This window comes from Aedes aegypti, chromosome 1 (assembly GCF_002204515.2).
Source record: "Aedes aegypti strain LVP_AGWG chromosome 1, AaegL5.0 Primary Assembly, whole genome shotgun sequence".
Classification (NCBI taxonomy): domain Eukaryota; kingdom Metazoa; phylum Arthropoda; class Insecta; order Diptera; family Culicidae; genus Aedes; species Aedes aegypti.
Genome location: NC_035107.1, coordinates 218,584,849 through 218,597,977, shown reverse-complemented (window position 1 = coordinate 218,597,977; position 13,129 = coordinate 218,584,849). Strand labels below are relative to the sequence as shown.

General features: G+C 42.2%; 1 protein-coding gene across 1 annotated transcript in view; it reads right to left on the bottom strand.

The window, feature by feature from the left end:
* Window positions 1-2,571: 2,571 nt before the first annotated feature.
* Window positions 2,572-13,129, bottom strand: part of LOC5574044 — a 28,190-nt gene continuing 17,632 nt past the window's right edge. Inside the window, exons 3-7 of the mRNA XM_021857601.1 lie at window positions 5,308-5,577; window positions 5,070-5,237; window positions 3,439-5,004; window positions 3,100-3,363; window positions 2,572-3,020 (exon numbers count right to left, since the gene is read on the bottom strand). Coding sequence (XP_021713293.1) covers window positions 2,827-3,020; window positions 3,100-3,363; window positions 3,439-5,004; window positions 5,070-5,237; window positions 5,308-5,577 — 2,462 coding nt within the window. The 3' untranslated portion in view covers window positions 2,572-2,826. The remainder of the gene's footprint in view (window positions 3,021-3,099; window positions 3,364-3,438; window positions 5,005-5,069; window positions 5,238-5,307; window positions 5,578-13,129) is intronic.

Genomic DNA, 13,129 nt, shown 5'->3' with positions numbered 1-13,129 from the left:
ACGACGGTGCATTTTCTCAGTTGTATTTGATCCGAATCCCAAGACCCGATTGGACGCTTGTGAGTAGTACCATTCTACCTGAAGGATTGCTGCTTATAGGCGCAGATTACCAAATTTCGACCAAGCACTAGTTTTCTAGCCGTTCATAAGATGATTGTATACTTTGTATGAAAATCCGAAAATTTGCACAAAATTTTTTAAAGCTCCCTGCTGTTCTTGTTCACGTTTGATGTTTTCAATCCTACATCGCCTGAAGATATCCACTGTTAAAGTTTAAGTAAAAATGGCAAAACATTCAAAACTGAAATAGCAGTTTTCTCCTTTAAAAATATGAAAATACACAGCTTTTTTATTTAGAAAATAAAAGGGAAAACTGATTTTTCAGTTTTAATTTTTGCACTATTTTTACTTGGGCATTAAAGCATTTCCATTTGAATTATCCTCTTCAATAATGAGTAAAGTCATTCATTTTTATGTTTATGGCACATTCGTTGCATACGTGCATACGTAGCGCTAAAAATTAAAATTTTTAAACTCTCCCCTCTCCGTAAAGCTTTCTGTATGAGAATTTTCAAAATTTTGTTTGAGTCGTACCACATGAGCCTGCCTTTCCCTTCGAGTATTACGTGATTTGCAGACGGTGCCATAGTGACATGCCATTTAATCATCATTTTTATTGATAATCATTATTAATCATTCAAAAGCTAATGATTAAATACTCGAAAGTATGCACTAAACGCCTTGAAGTATGCAACAAACGGATTATTTTAATTTTCCATTGGTTAGCAATAAATCTGAAATAAAAATCTTTTGAACTTCTTTACAGCAAATTTTTAATCTCAAACCGTTTTTACTGGAATCTAGATTCAGATCAAGGCAGAGCGAAAGTTCCTTTAAAACATTGTTTGAAACAATATAAACGGGTAGATTGATAAGAGATTTTCATACGTATTATTGAAATAGTCTCAGGGTACGGACAATTATGAAACTTTGGGTTTTGGTTCAAACTTTAACATAGATTCAGAAAATATAAACAACTGGATACTCCAACACAATTCTTTGGAAAAATCTGATATCTTATACTTCAATAATTCTCTTGAGAATGAAATCAATGGCTTTCTTTGCAAAATTCATGAAGTTCGGAAAGCTAGGTTTCAGAACTACCAATATAATATTTAACTTATTTATCACAAGATAAACAGCATATTAGAATTATTTTTCGTAATTTTTGAATCGAAACCCGCAGTTCTGAAGACAAACATCAATCCTGATATTTACAGAATTTTGTTAGAAGACGACTAAAAAACATAATTTTGAACAAATATCGTAAAACTAAACATTACATATATTTCCTCAATTGGATAAAATGGGAAAAAATGATATGAAATTTGCGATAAAGTTAGACGTCTTCTCGGTGCGAATCGAGCTCACGACTCCTTGTTCACTAGATAGGGCGCGTTACCCCTACACCACAACTCTACCCTACGGACTCATGGACACAACGGTTTCTACTGTTGAATGCCTAAGCCGAGAGTGCATTAGTTATTAGGTATAGAAAGACCATGTACTACTCGCCAACGACGTGCTGGGCGAGATTTAGTATAGTGCAGGCTCACAATGGGTCGCGACGTTCTCAATATAAATACGATAAATGATAATTTAAAAAGTATTATTTTGAAATTGAAAATTTTGATCAACATTGACATTATTCACGTAAGGGTTAATCATAATCATTAATCACAATCACTAATCATATTGAGTTTAATCATTAATCATATTCATTAATCATCTTAAATTGAAATTTAATCATCAATCATAATCATTAATCATACTTTGGCCTAATCATCAATCACAATCATTAATCATGTCTTCAAAAAATTTAATCATTAATCATAATCATTAATCACGATAAACTTGAATTTAATCATTATTCACTTAATCAATCATTGCGACCCGTTAATCATTAACGCTCTGGTCTATATCTTGGCGGAGGATTTAAATTTGTTGATTTTCTGATAAAAATTGAGGTATACAAGGATTAAAGGCATTTAGGAAAAAAAGACACATCCTGGTGAAGTCTTGTTAGATCTCTTGAGACTTACTTACTTGATGACTTATGATGAAACCCTTTGACAAATTACTGGTGTGATATCCTGATTAGATTCAATAAGAAGAATAAGATTCCAAGAATCCTCGAAGAAACCTTATTGCAGATCGTTTTACAACAAGGAATCATGTAAGGAGCAAATTCAACTCTTTCGAGGGGTGAATGAGGGTGATTCGCCTAGAAGAAGTGATGTACATACGATGACAGTTCAAGAATCATACAAATTCTATTGATTATACTTAATGTATCATGCAAATGTTTCGTGCTGTGAGTTTAAATATGCAGAGATAAGAACGGAAACAGTCTCACTGTAATTGAAAGGTAGTAGAAGAACAGCTGAATGGCGCGAAAAACACAGCCATTGATGATCAAAGCCAGTAAGAGAATTATACTATAAATCCAAGGTTTCAATGTGTTTTCGACCAGAACAAGAAATTTCGAAGTAATTGAACAGAGAATCGATATACTTTTAAGTAGTTTATTTGAAGATGCATGCATCATTTGTGAAGTAAAAGATGGAGAAGCAAACCCAAGCGCGTCTGCTGATCTTACACACGTTTGATGAGAATATACTTCAATTTTCCGGTGATTCATTTGAATAGTGTATGCCTCTCTTAGCAAAATAACATACTTACGCGATAATGGCTGCGACTGAGCTCGTTACCTTCTGGTAACCTATGACATCAATAGTAACTCATACCTAAAAAACTAACGCTTTATCAACGTTCGCTTTCGACATACTCCCTGACGATTATCGGAATGCGGTTGTGCAGCTCTCGAATGTTCAGCGCCTTCAACGTCGACTCGGGTCTCTCGAAGGTCACGGTTGCGATGGTGGAATTCTCGTAATGCCAAATGAACTCTATTTCGCCACAACTATCGAATCGGGCGTACAGATCGCGCTCCGGAACGGCTGCAACAAGAATCGCATGGATCGATATCGACGTTAGTCAACGTTCTTCATCGAAGTCAAGCCACCGCTAAATACTTACGTTCCGACATTTCCACAATGACGCTGTACCCGTCCCGATTGGCCGGCTTGCGGCAATTCAACGCCACTCTCAACCGCTTGCCATTGATCTTCACCCGATTCATTTCCAGTGCCCTGAACGCGTCCTCCCGCTGATGGTAATCGATGTACACCTCGCCATACTTCTCCAGAAAGCTGAAATCGCACAACACTATACGGCCGTAACGGGCAAAGGTGGCCTTTAGTTCTTCCTCCCGAACTCCGCTAGCAACGTTACCAACGAAAACTGAAACATTGTGTTCTCGGTTAGGAAAAATATCTCGATTTTGTTTTTGAAAGTCTTTGCATTCTAATAACTTACCGCACTGATCGGATTTTCCTTCGCGTGGCCGCCCCAATTGTCTCATCTCATGCAAAAGCGATTCCGGACTTTTGATGTTAGCCTCGGAAGGTCGATTGTAGCGACGTCCCCTTTCCACCGATCTTGAACGACGCCGTGAAGTGCGATCCCTCGATGAGGACCGATCACGGCGGTGGCGATCGGACGAGTGTGATCTGCGGTTCCTTGATCGACTTCGACGATATCGGTTGTACCGTGCGCGGTATTCACGGGATCGGCTACGCGAAAAGCGACGCCTTGCACCACGTGATGAGCTTCGACTGCGCCGCTCCCTCGATGGACTTCTTTTCGTCGGTGGATTTTTCGCCTGCTCCTGGTCGTGGCGTTCGCGCGACAGTGAGCGAGCTCTTTCGGCGAGCCACAGTTTCTTCGCTTCCAACTGCCGCTGAATGTCGGTGCACTCTCTGTCTAGCGCCGATTGACGTTCGCACAGAGCGGTAAACTCCCGAGATTCACGATCGCCCTTATTACGTAATAGGCTGAGCTGACGGGTGACGTTGACCTTTTCGGCACGAATCTCCTGGATGCGATTGTGCGCTTTACGATCACTTGGCGAAACGGAGCGTTCCCGGGAACGACGAGTGGGACGTGATGAAGACCCACCGACGTCGATCAACTGCTTGTCCAGCAGATGTAAGCGGTTCTGGATTTGCCGTTCCTTCTCGCGAATGTAATTTTCGATACGATTAATCTCTTTGGGAGAAACTGGACGGTCCGAGTTGCGATCATCGTACTGATGACCTAACTCTTCCGTAGGATCGTAGGTGTCCTTCGATCGGGTGTTTCTCTTCTCAGCTAAGTAATTTCGGAGATCTCCCTGCTGTGGCACGGGATGCATCGCCGATTCCGGTTGAATACGATGGATGGTTATATTGGGAATCGGCAACGCTAGAGGACCTTCGAGAATGTCCGTGCCTGGAGCCGGTGGTTGTGGAATGAATACGCTTCTGGTTTCAGGAGGGGGTACCATGACCGGCGGAACGTACATGGGACCTCCTGGAGCCCAACCTTGAACGAAATCCCTCGGTGGGCCTCCCAACGGTAGCATGTTCGGAGCGGGAGGATTAGTATACACTAGAGCTTCTTCCTGTTGACGAAGGTAATAGTTGTTGTATCCTTGGTCGAATTGCGGTTCCTGGAATTCGTTAAAGAGTTCAGGACTGTAACGCTGCTGAGCAGGTGCCGGGTCGGGCTGATCATCAGCGATATCCATATCGATCGAGTGCCTTCTATGATCTTTGCGACTGGAGGACCGTCTACCGCTGCGTTCGAAGTCGCGCTCCCACTCGTTTGAATCATCCCGACGTTGTCGTTCTTCCCGCGGTGAAGGACGATGTCCATCGCCCTCGTTCAGAATGCGTCGCTGCAGGTCAATCAAATCATCCATCGGAATTGGAAGATCACGACCGGATTCTTTACGTCGCCGCGGTCGCTCTTCTTGGCGCTCAGGAGATCCAGCCTTTGGTGGACTACGTTGTTTAACCGGAAGATCTTTAGCATTCTGTTGGTTCATTACATCACGATACACTAACAAAACGAACATTCATCTATATAGCACCTGTCCTTTTAAAAAACCGATTTTAAATACTTACACAATGATTTTACCGGTGTTTTGGCCAAAACTTTCAAGTTGACAATTTTCTTCGCAGTTTTAGAATCCCTGCAGATAACCAAAAACCGTTTATGATCAACCTTGTCCACAAAAGTTATCGCTCCGTGTCCCACTAAGCTGTTGTACATTTTGGTAACGGAGACGTCATCTGAAACGGTGCCGAAAAGAGACAATTCTTTAGCGTTCCTCCATCCCGAGGCAAAAATAAGGCCAATTACCTTGCTGACACTCGATCTCCACCGTTTCGAGCGAGTCGAACTTCGGCCTCTCGCTAGCCATGTGCTTGAAGATCGGGTAGTTGTGCAGCGGGCCCTTCAGGCGTACGGCGTTGAAGGCGTCCACGAACGAGCCGAAGCTGGCGTACACCTTCCAGGTGTTGGTATCGTATGGCGACTGTTCCCAGCGCATGAAGGTCACGAAAGCTATACTGATAAAGTGCCGCCGGAGATCCTTGAGCGTCGTGCGCACCGGACAGTTGTAGATGACGACTGTGGAATGAAATGACGCTATTTCAACGGACGGCCATGTTGAAAGCCAAGTGCCCCGTGTTTCTTGGGGGGCAATTGGTTTCAATGCTGGTGGGTTTCCCACGATGGTAGCTAACTACGGTCCAGAAGGAGAACAAACATCTAAAGAAGACTTCGAAGATTTGAGAGTATTAGCTAATTAAGTTCTACAATACTTCTTATTGCGTAGGCAACAGACGCCTGAATCGAAGAGACTACACAGCAATTAAAAAACCATGCTCATTTTAACAAATATTGAAGACAAATGGTTAAGAGTAAAGCAAAACATTTTATTAATCCGTTTCTAACTAATAAGAATTCTTTGTTATCATATGACGAACAGATCGAGAAGAGGAAATTATTGAACTAAGCACTAATGGATTGGAAGAGTAAAACTGTGTAACAATAGATCTGAACAACGCAAAACAGAGGATCAATGAAAAATGTGACTTTTATTGATAATGATAAATCCTACCATGATTTAAAACAGATACCTATTCATTCTATATTAGAACAAATTATTTGAATTTAAGAAATTTGTGCAACTGTTGTAATTTTAGCTTAAAATCTATAAATTCCAGCAGGTCCATCTACAAACATGTACTTTATCGTTGACACATTCACTTTCACGCGGATCATCAAAACATTCAAATCTTTAAATTTCCATAAGTACATACGCGAATCCGCGAAACGAACTTATTGTCTGGATGTGTTGAAAATGTTTCAGGGCTTCTAGCGCAATGTTGAACAATATCACACTTTGTCGTAGTCTCCGGTGAAATTCAAACGAGTTGTAGCGTTCGCCTGGAATGTTCAACCAGTTCTGCACAGTACCTGTCGTCGCTTTTATCAATCTTGTAAGCTTCCCGACGAAACTTCTCGTTCAAGATCAATACTATCGTATCTTGTCCCATTTAATCTACACAAGTAACACTTATGAAGAATTCGGTGCAGTTTGAAATATCTTTTGGTAATTGGAATCTTTCATAGAACCATAACCAATGCTTTTTTCATATGAAGATGAACCAGCCACGGGCTGAAATCTCCCTAATAAAGCTTATAATTATTATAACAATACCAATTATAATTATAATTAAAATAATAACAACAACCAAAAAGTTATTATAAATTATCATTTAGTCTATTCTATAGCATTTTCAATTGTTTTCTGGGAAAAAGGCCCCCTCAACGCTTTGGCCCCACATTTGTTAATTCAGCCCAGATTGTATGTCTTCAAAATCTACAACTTTGACAAAAATCGTATGCTTGAAGCAGTTGAAACAGAGTAGCCCTGAAGATTTTACCCACAAAAAATAACATGTCATGATTTTGAATGTATCTTACGTATGGTTGATTTAAGATATGTGCACAGGTAGTTGGTTCAACCTACATGATTGAACGAATAATTCAATTGATTGAACCTCTTAACCATGTTTTATCGGGAATCGAACGGGGGGAGATAAAATTTATGGAATCACATGCATTTTCACTAATGTATCACAAACTTTTAACGCTAGTAAAACCTTTCTCTTACACTTTATCGAAAACTTCTACAACATTTAAACAATCACAATCACTGTTAGAGATACATCATTTGTTTGTTCTCGAACTTGTTCTACCACTCACTATTTGCTAAGCTATTTCTTGAGTCGTTACACCACTGCCACTGATTTCATTTATTTTTTAGGAGTAGGGAAAAACCCGTTTGAGTAGAGACCAACAATTTGAACCTCTCTCTCTCAAATACGCACAAAACCTACCCGTTTTTTCATATCAACAGAACACAATTCCAAATGATACAAAGACGCAGCTTAATCTAATACTTAATTTTACATAATCTTTTCAAACATCGAATCTTATTCTAGACACTTAACACTACAGCAAAGCGAGTCTTCAAAACAGCACGAGATAGATTATAATCAAAGACATTACAGTACTGATTAAACAAACGACACATACTATTTACAACTTCAATTCTATCGTAATTGGTTCTACACAAAGGTAGTCGAAAAAATGTGTGGGAACGGAGTATGCGACGATGAATATCAAAATTAAACTTTTCTATCAGTTCAGAACAATCAACTCTAGACTGTATCACATCACAGGGGAACGAAAGTTTAGCAAGGTTTCGACGAGTGGAGAGTAAATTATGGTTAAATTACTGATACCTATCTATGTACTCTGGTGACGGATCTGTGCACGGTAAATTTCGTAACGTAAATCGAATAAACTTTCTTTGGATTCGTTAAATACGTAAAATACTGTTCTGATATTGTGGGGGCCAAACACTAGCTGCATATCGAGATTAGATCGCACCAAAGAACAATACAAAGTATTAAGGCAATAAATATAAAAAAATTGTTTCCCGGCACGAAAAATGAAACCTAGACTCTTACCAACAACATATGAGACATGATCACGGAATGATAGGTTGCTGTCCACGATGACACCAAGGTATTTGATTGAACTTACGCGTTTCAATGTATGGTCAGAAACATGGTAACCCCATTAAACATTTGACAGTTCAACAGCCGACTAAATTGATTGAAAAATCGGTCGATTGTTGCACCGACGCTTATGGAAGTTTAACACAGCGATCAACTGACTGATCGCTAGATTAAATCGGGTGACCGAGGAAATCTGATGTTTAGTAGGTCAACTTGCTTGGATTGTACTTAAAATACCGATTTATCCACCTATTTACCTAGTAGGATTGCGTCCCACTCTATTAAATCGGGTGATATTCGGTTGATCCCTGTGTTAATCTTCCATAAGCGTCGGTGCAACAATCGACCGATTTTTCAACCAATTCAGTCGGCTGTTGAACTGTCAAATGTTTAATGGGAATCCGACATCATAGTTTTAAATACTGCATTCCAGCACTCGGCATGAGCCTCTGTACGTGCCATAAATTCTTTTGTTCTCATGACTTTTACTGTACGCCGTGTGTTGGTGCTGTCTCGCTCTCTCTCTCACGGGCAACTTGAAAACAGAGCGCACAGTAAAAGTCAAATATTTTATAGGATGCACAGGCTCATTCGCACACATTGTCTCTATTATATTGTCGGGGGACGTGTCCCTTCCGCATGTAGCGAGCATGCGACCTCTCACAACAATGAAACGGGGGCAATCGAACACGACATGCTCCGCTGTTTCCTCCACACCAGCACAATTGGGGCACGCAGGAGATTCTGAGTGCCCGAACCTATGCAGGTACTGTCTATAGCAACCATGTCCTGACAGAAATTGCGTCAGGTGGAATTTCACTTCCCCATGGTTTCTACCATACCACTCTGACACATTTGGTATTAGCCGATGGGTCCATCTACCCTTAGTGGAGTTATCCCATTCCTGCTGCCAGCTTCTAAGCGTTTACTCTTTACACGTGTCGCGGACTCCTCTGGTACACCTTTGGTTGAAGCATTGAACATCTTCCTTGATGATGAGCCCGATGGGCGTCATCCCGGCTATGATGCACACCGCCTCTTTAGATACCTTCTGGTATGCACTTGCTATTCTTAAGCACATTATCCTGTACGTGCTTTCCAACCGCTTTAGGTTTCGGCTCGTTCTAAGCGCTTCTGACCAGATTGGTTCTCCATACCTTAGTATGGATAGCGCCACGCTTGCCAGGAGCTTGCGTTTGCTAGCAATTACAGCAGAGTTGTTAGACATCATCCTCGAAAGCGCCGCTATAGCTGTAGATGCCCTTTTACAGGCATATTCAACGTTTCTAGCGAAGCAGAGCTAGTCATCGATCATTACCCCAAGATGCCTAAGGGATCGCTTGGTCTCTATGGTGCAATCACCTGCCGAGATAAGCGCCCGTTGCTCGGACTTGCGATTGTTGACAATCACCACCTCAGTCTTGTGACGGGCCAGTCTTAGTTTCCTAGACTTCATTCATTCCTCAACTATGGAAATAAAGTGCGCTGCTGTCAACTCTACTTCCTCCATCGATTCACCAACGAAGCCAACAATCTTAACACCCGTCGGAAGGGGCAGCCTCAGTACGTCATCGTACATCGCATTTCATAACAGCCGGCCCAGGATTGAACCTTGAGGTACTCCCGCGGTAATTCAAACGCTTTTCTGCCCCTCCTCTGTGTCATACAGTAGAATCCTACCATCAAAATAGCTTTCTAGAAGCTTACACAACTGCACCGGTACCTTGAGGCGGTGAAGCGCATCTGGGAAGATTCCTTGATCAATGCAGCGTTGCATCGTGATTCTGAACATGTCCGGACCCGCGTTCACTGTCGCTTGTACGGCAACATTCGGGATACCATCAGGTCCCGGTGCCGTGTTTGACGCGAATGATTTCACGATTTCTGCCAGCTCTTCGTTCGTTACTCTCGCCACTTCTTCTCCTTCATCTGCCGCATACGGCGCTGGGGGCCATGGGCTTATGGGATGGTGCGGGAAGAGTACATCGATTATCGATCGCAGTAACTCGGGCGACTTCTCTTGGGGCGCTATGGCACCTTTGATCTTAGCCATTACCACTCTGTTGGCGTCACCCCATGGACTTGAATTGGCACTCTCGCATAGACTATCAAAGCAAGCCCGTTTTCGACTCTTGATTTCCTTTTTGAGAGCCAACTTTGCCTCTCTGAATGCTGCACCGCGTTCTTTTGTGCGTGCGCGTTGCATTCTTCGTCTAGCCCGAAGGCAGATTGCTGGAAGATTTGCAATTGATTCGCACCACCAGTACACCGGCGGCCTGTTCTCTCTAGGAGGGGCTTTTCTCGGCATGGAAGCATCACATGCTCGTGATATCACAGCAGCTCTTCACCGTTTAGGTCCAGAGTGTTTCGTTCGCGCCTCAGGGCTTCAGTGAATACTTCGCCGTCGAAGCGCGCTGTCCATTCCTTGTTGAGTGCTCGCCCGAGTCAGTCGACTATCGCGCTTTGTGACATACCGAAACCGAAGTTCACCAGTGTTTTTTCCAAGTATATGGTTTTTTTCCTGGCTACGATTGGAAAGCATATTGCCGATAGTGCACCCGCACAAGGAGCAGCTACCATTGGCCGAGCCCAGTTTGGTAGACTGAACATCTTTAACCACATCACCACCAGCATTAATCGGTGGCAATAATACCACAAGAGGCACCATCTAATTCGCACCACGTGGCAGAACAAAGGCGATCGGCGTCATCGTTTCATCGCATCAAAACAAGCTGCAGAAATAGACGATCGCACCACGCCGGTACATCTGTCCTCGCAGCTAAAGCAGCAGAAAGGAGATTGTAGGTATTGTTCCTCTCCAGTTCCATACCATCCGCATTACTTGGTTGCTGTTAGTCCCCGTTGTTAGAGTGATATTCTCACAGTGGTCTCGAAGTGCTCTTTCGCTCAATTAATTGGCATATTTTTTGATAATTTTTTCAAAACATTGTGTTGGAGTAATATTCACACACCGTGTGACACAGTGGTCTCGGAGTGTTTTATTGCTCAATTAATTAGTTTTTTTTCCGCTTTATTTATTTATTTTTTTTTTTTGTAAATAAATATATATATATTTTTTTCTCTTTTTTTATTATTACATTTTTTTTTGTAAATACTTTTTTCGTTATTTTTTTTTCTCTTCGTTAATTTTTTTTCTTGTTAATTTTTTTTTTTCGTTATATATTTTTTTTTCGTCAATATTTTTTTTTTTTATTTTTTTTTTTTATTTTACACTATTAGGAATTTCTTGCCATACTAGTTATAGCACGTAAGTTGGTTTTTATTTAATTCCTTTGAAAACAGTGTGATTAAATTAAGTGAAGTTAGAGTTAGAGTTGCTCATTAGAGTGTTGACCTTCCTTTGCGGTAGAGCAAAAATTGCTCCGCAATGGAACCAAATGATACTGGCGGGGGCTCGCCGGAATATTTAGTCTCTTCTGACGATGAGTTAGTTTTGGGTCAGATAGCTCAAATTCTAAAAACCCAACATAGTGAGGCTATGGAGACCATCGATGATGATACTCCTTCTCCTCCTTTATCTCCCTCATCTGTGCCTCCAGTACACTCAGGTACTGCATTGTCAGGAGATGTTACGGTTAATCCCTCTCTTCATGATTTACCGCATTCGTCTCAAAAGCAAATGGTTACTAATTCTGGTCTGCCCGGCAGTTTAAGCCAATCCCATGCGTTTCCCCCCTCTGGTTCCTCCTCCAACCCGGCGCCCCCCCGCCATAAAGCTTACCCACCCGGATCTAAGGGTCCCTTTCTGGTTTTCTTTCGGCCCAAAGCGAATGGTAAACCATTGAACAAACTTCAAATTGAAAGGGATCTGGCAAAATCGTTTCGAGGTATCCTCGAGATAGATTCACCCAGCCGTGATAAGTTGCGTGTCACAGTCGGTGACCGCGACCAGGCGAATAAAATTGCTGCCTTTGAGCTCTTTTTGATGGAGTACAGAGTCTACATTCCCAGTCGAGAGGTCGAATGTTATGGAGTGGTCACGGAGCATAACTTGACTCGCGCAGACATCATGTCAGGAGCTGGTGGGTTTAAAAATCGTGCCGTTCCGCTAGCCCCTGTTCTTGATGCAAATCAAATGAACAAAGTGTTCCCCGATGGCTCAAAACAGCCGTCAAATTCGTTTCGTGTGACCTTCTCCGGATCAGCCTTACCAAGCGTCCTTGTGATTGGGCGTCTTCGATTACCCGTCCGTCTCTACGTACCGACGGTTATGCACTGTGAAAAGTGCCGGCAGTTGGGCCACACTGCACCTTACTGTAGCAACAAACCACGCTGCGGTAAGTGTGGCGAACAACATGCCGATGGTTCCTGCAATATGGAGCCAAGATGTACCTCTTGTGGCCAAGCTCCTCACGAGCTCAGTGCATGCCCGAAGTACCTAGAGCGGGAGAAACATACCATAAACTCCCTGAAACAACGGTCTAGGCGATCTTATGCAGATATGCTGAAAAAGATCGCTCCGACTGTTGTTCCATCGGCCCACTCTATAACCAGTAACAATATCTTCGCATCCCTGCCGGATAATGATCAATGCGATGACTCTGAGGATGGGGAAGAGTATACCATAATTGAAACAGGAACGAAAAGGAAGCGTGCGGTTACAAAACGGCACTTGAAGCAACAGGCTTCTCAGAACGTTCCTGTTGTTCAAAACTCTCCTCAAAACCCTTTGGCAAAATCAAGAAATGGCGGAAATACCAAAAAATCCTCACCTCCAGGTTTCAAATTTTCAGCTGGAGAATTTCCGTCACTTCCGGGAACATCTAAAACCCCAGTTGCCCCAGTTTTTCGCCCAGAAACTCAACCAACTCGTCAGCAGGAGCCAAACAGTGCTTCCGGTAAACTGACCCTTTCTGGGATAGTGGATTTCATCTTCGAAATGTTTCAGATTTCACCCGAAACGAGAAACCTAATCAACATGGCACTTTCTTTGGTGAAACCTTTTCTAAAGCAAATAGCTTCAAAGTGGCCGATTCTTGACTCGTTCATATCTTTCGATGGCTAACTTATCCAATGAGGTCGGAGATATGATCGAAGTGCTACAGTGGAATTGTAGAAGTCTTATA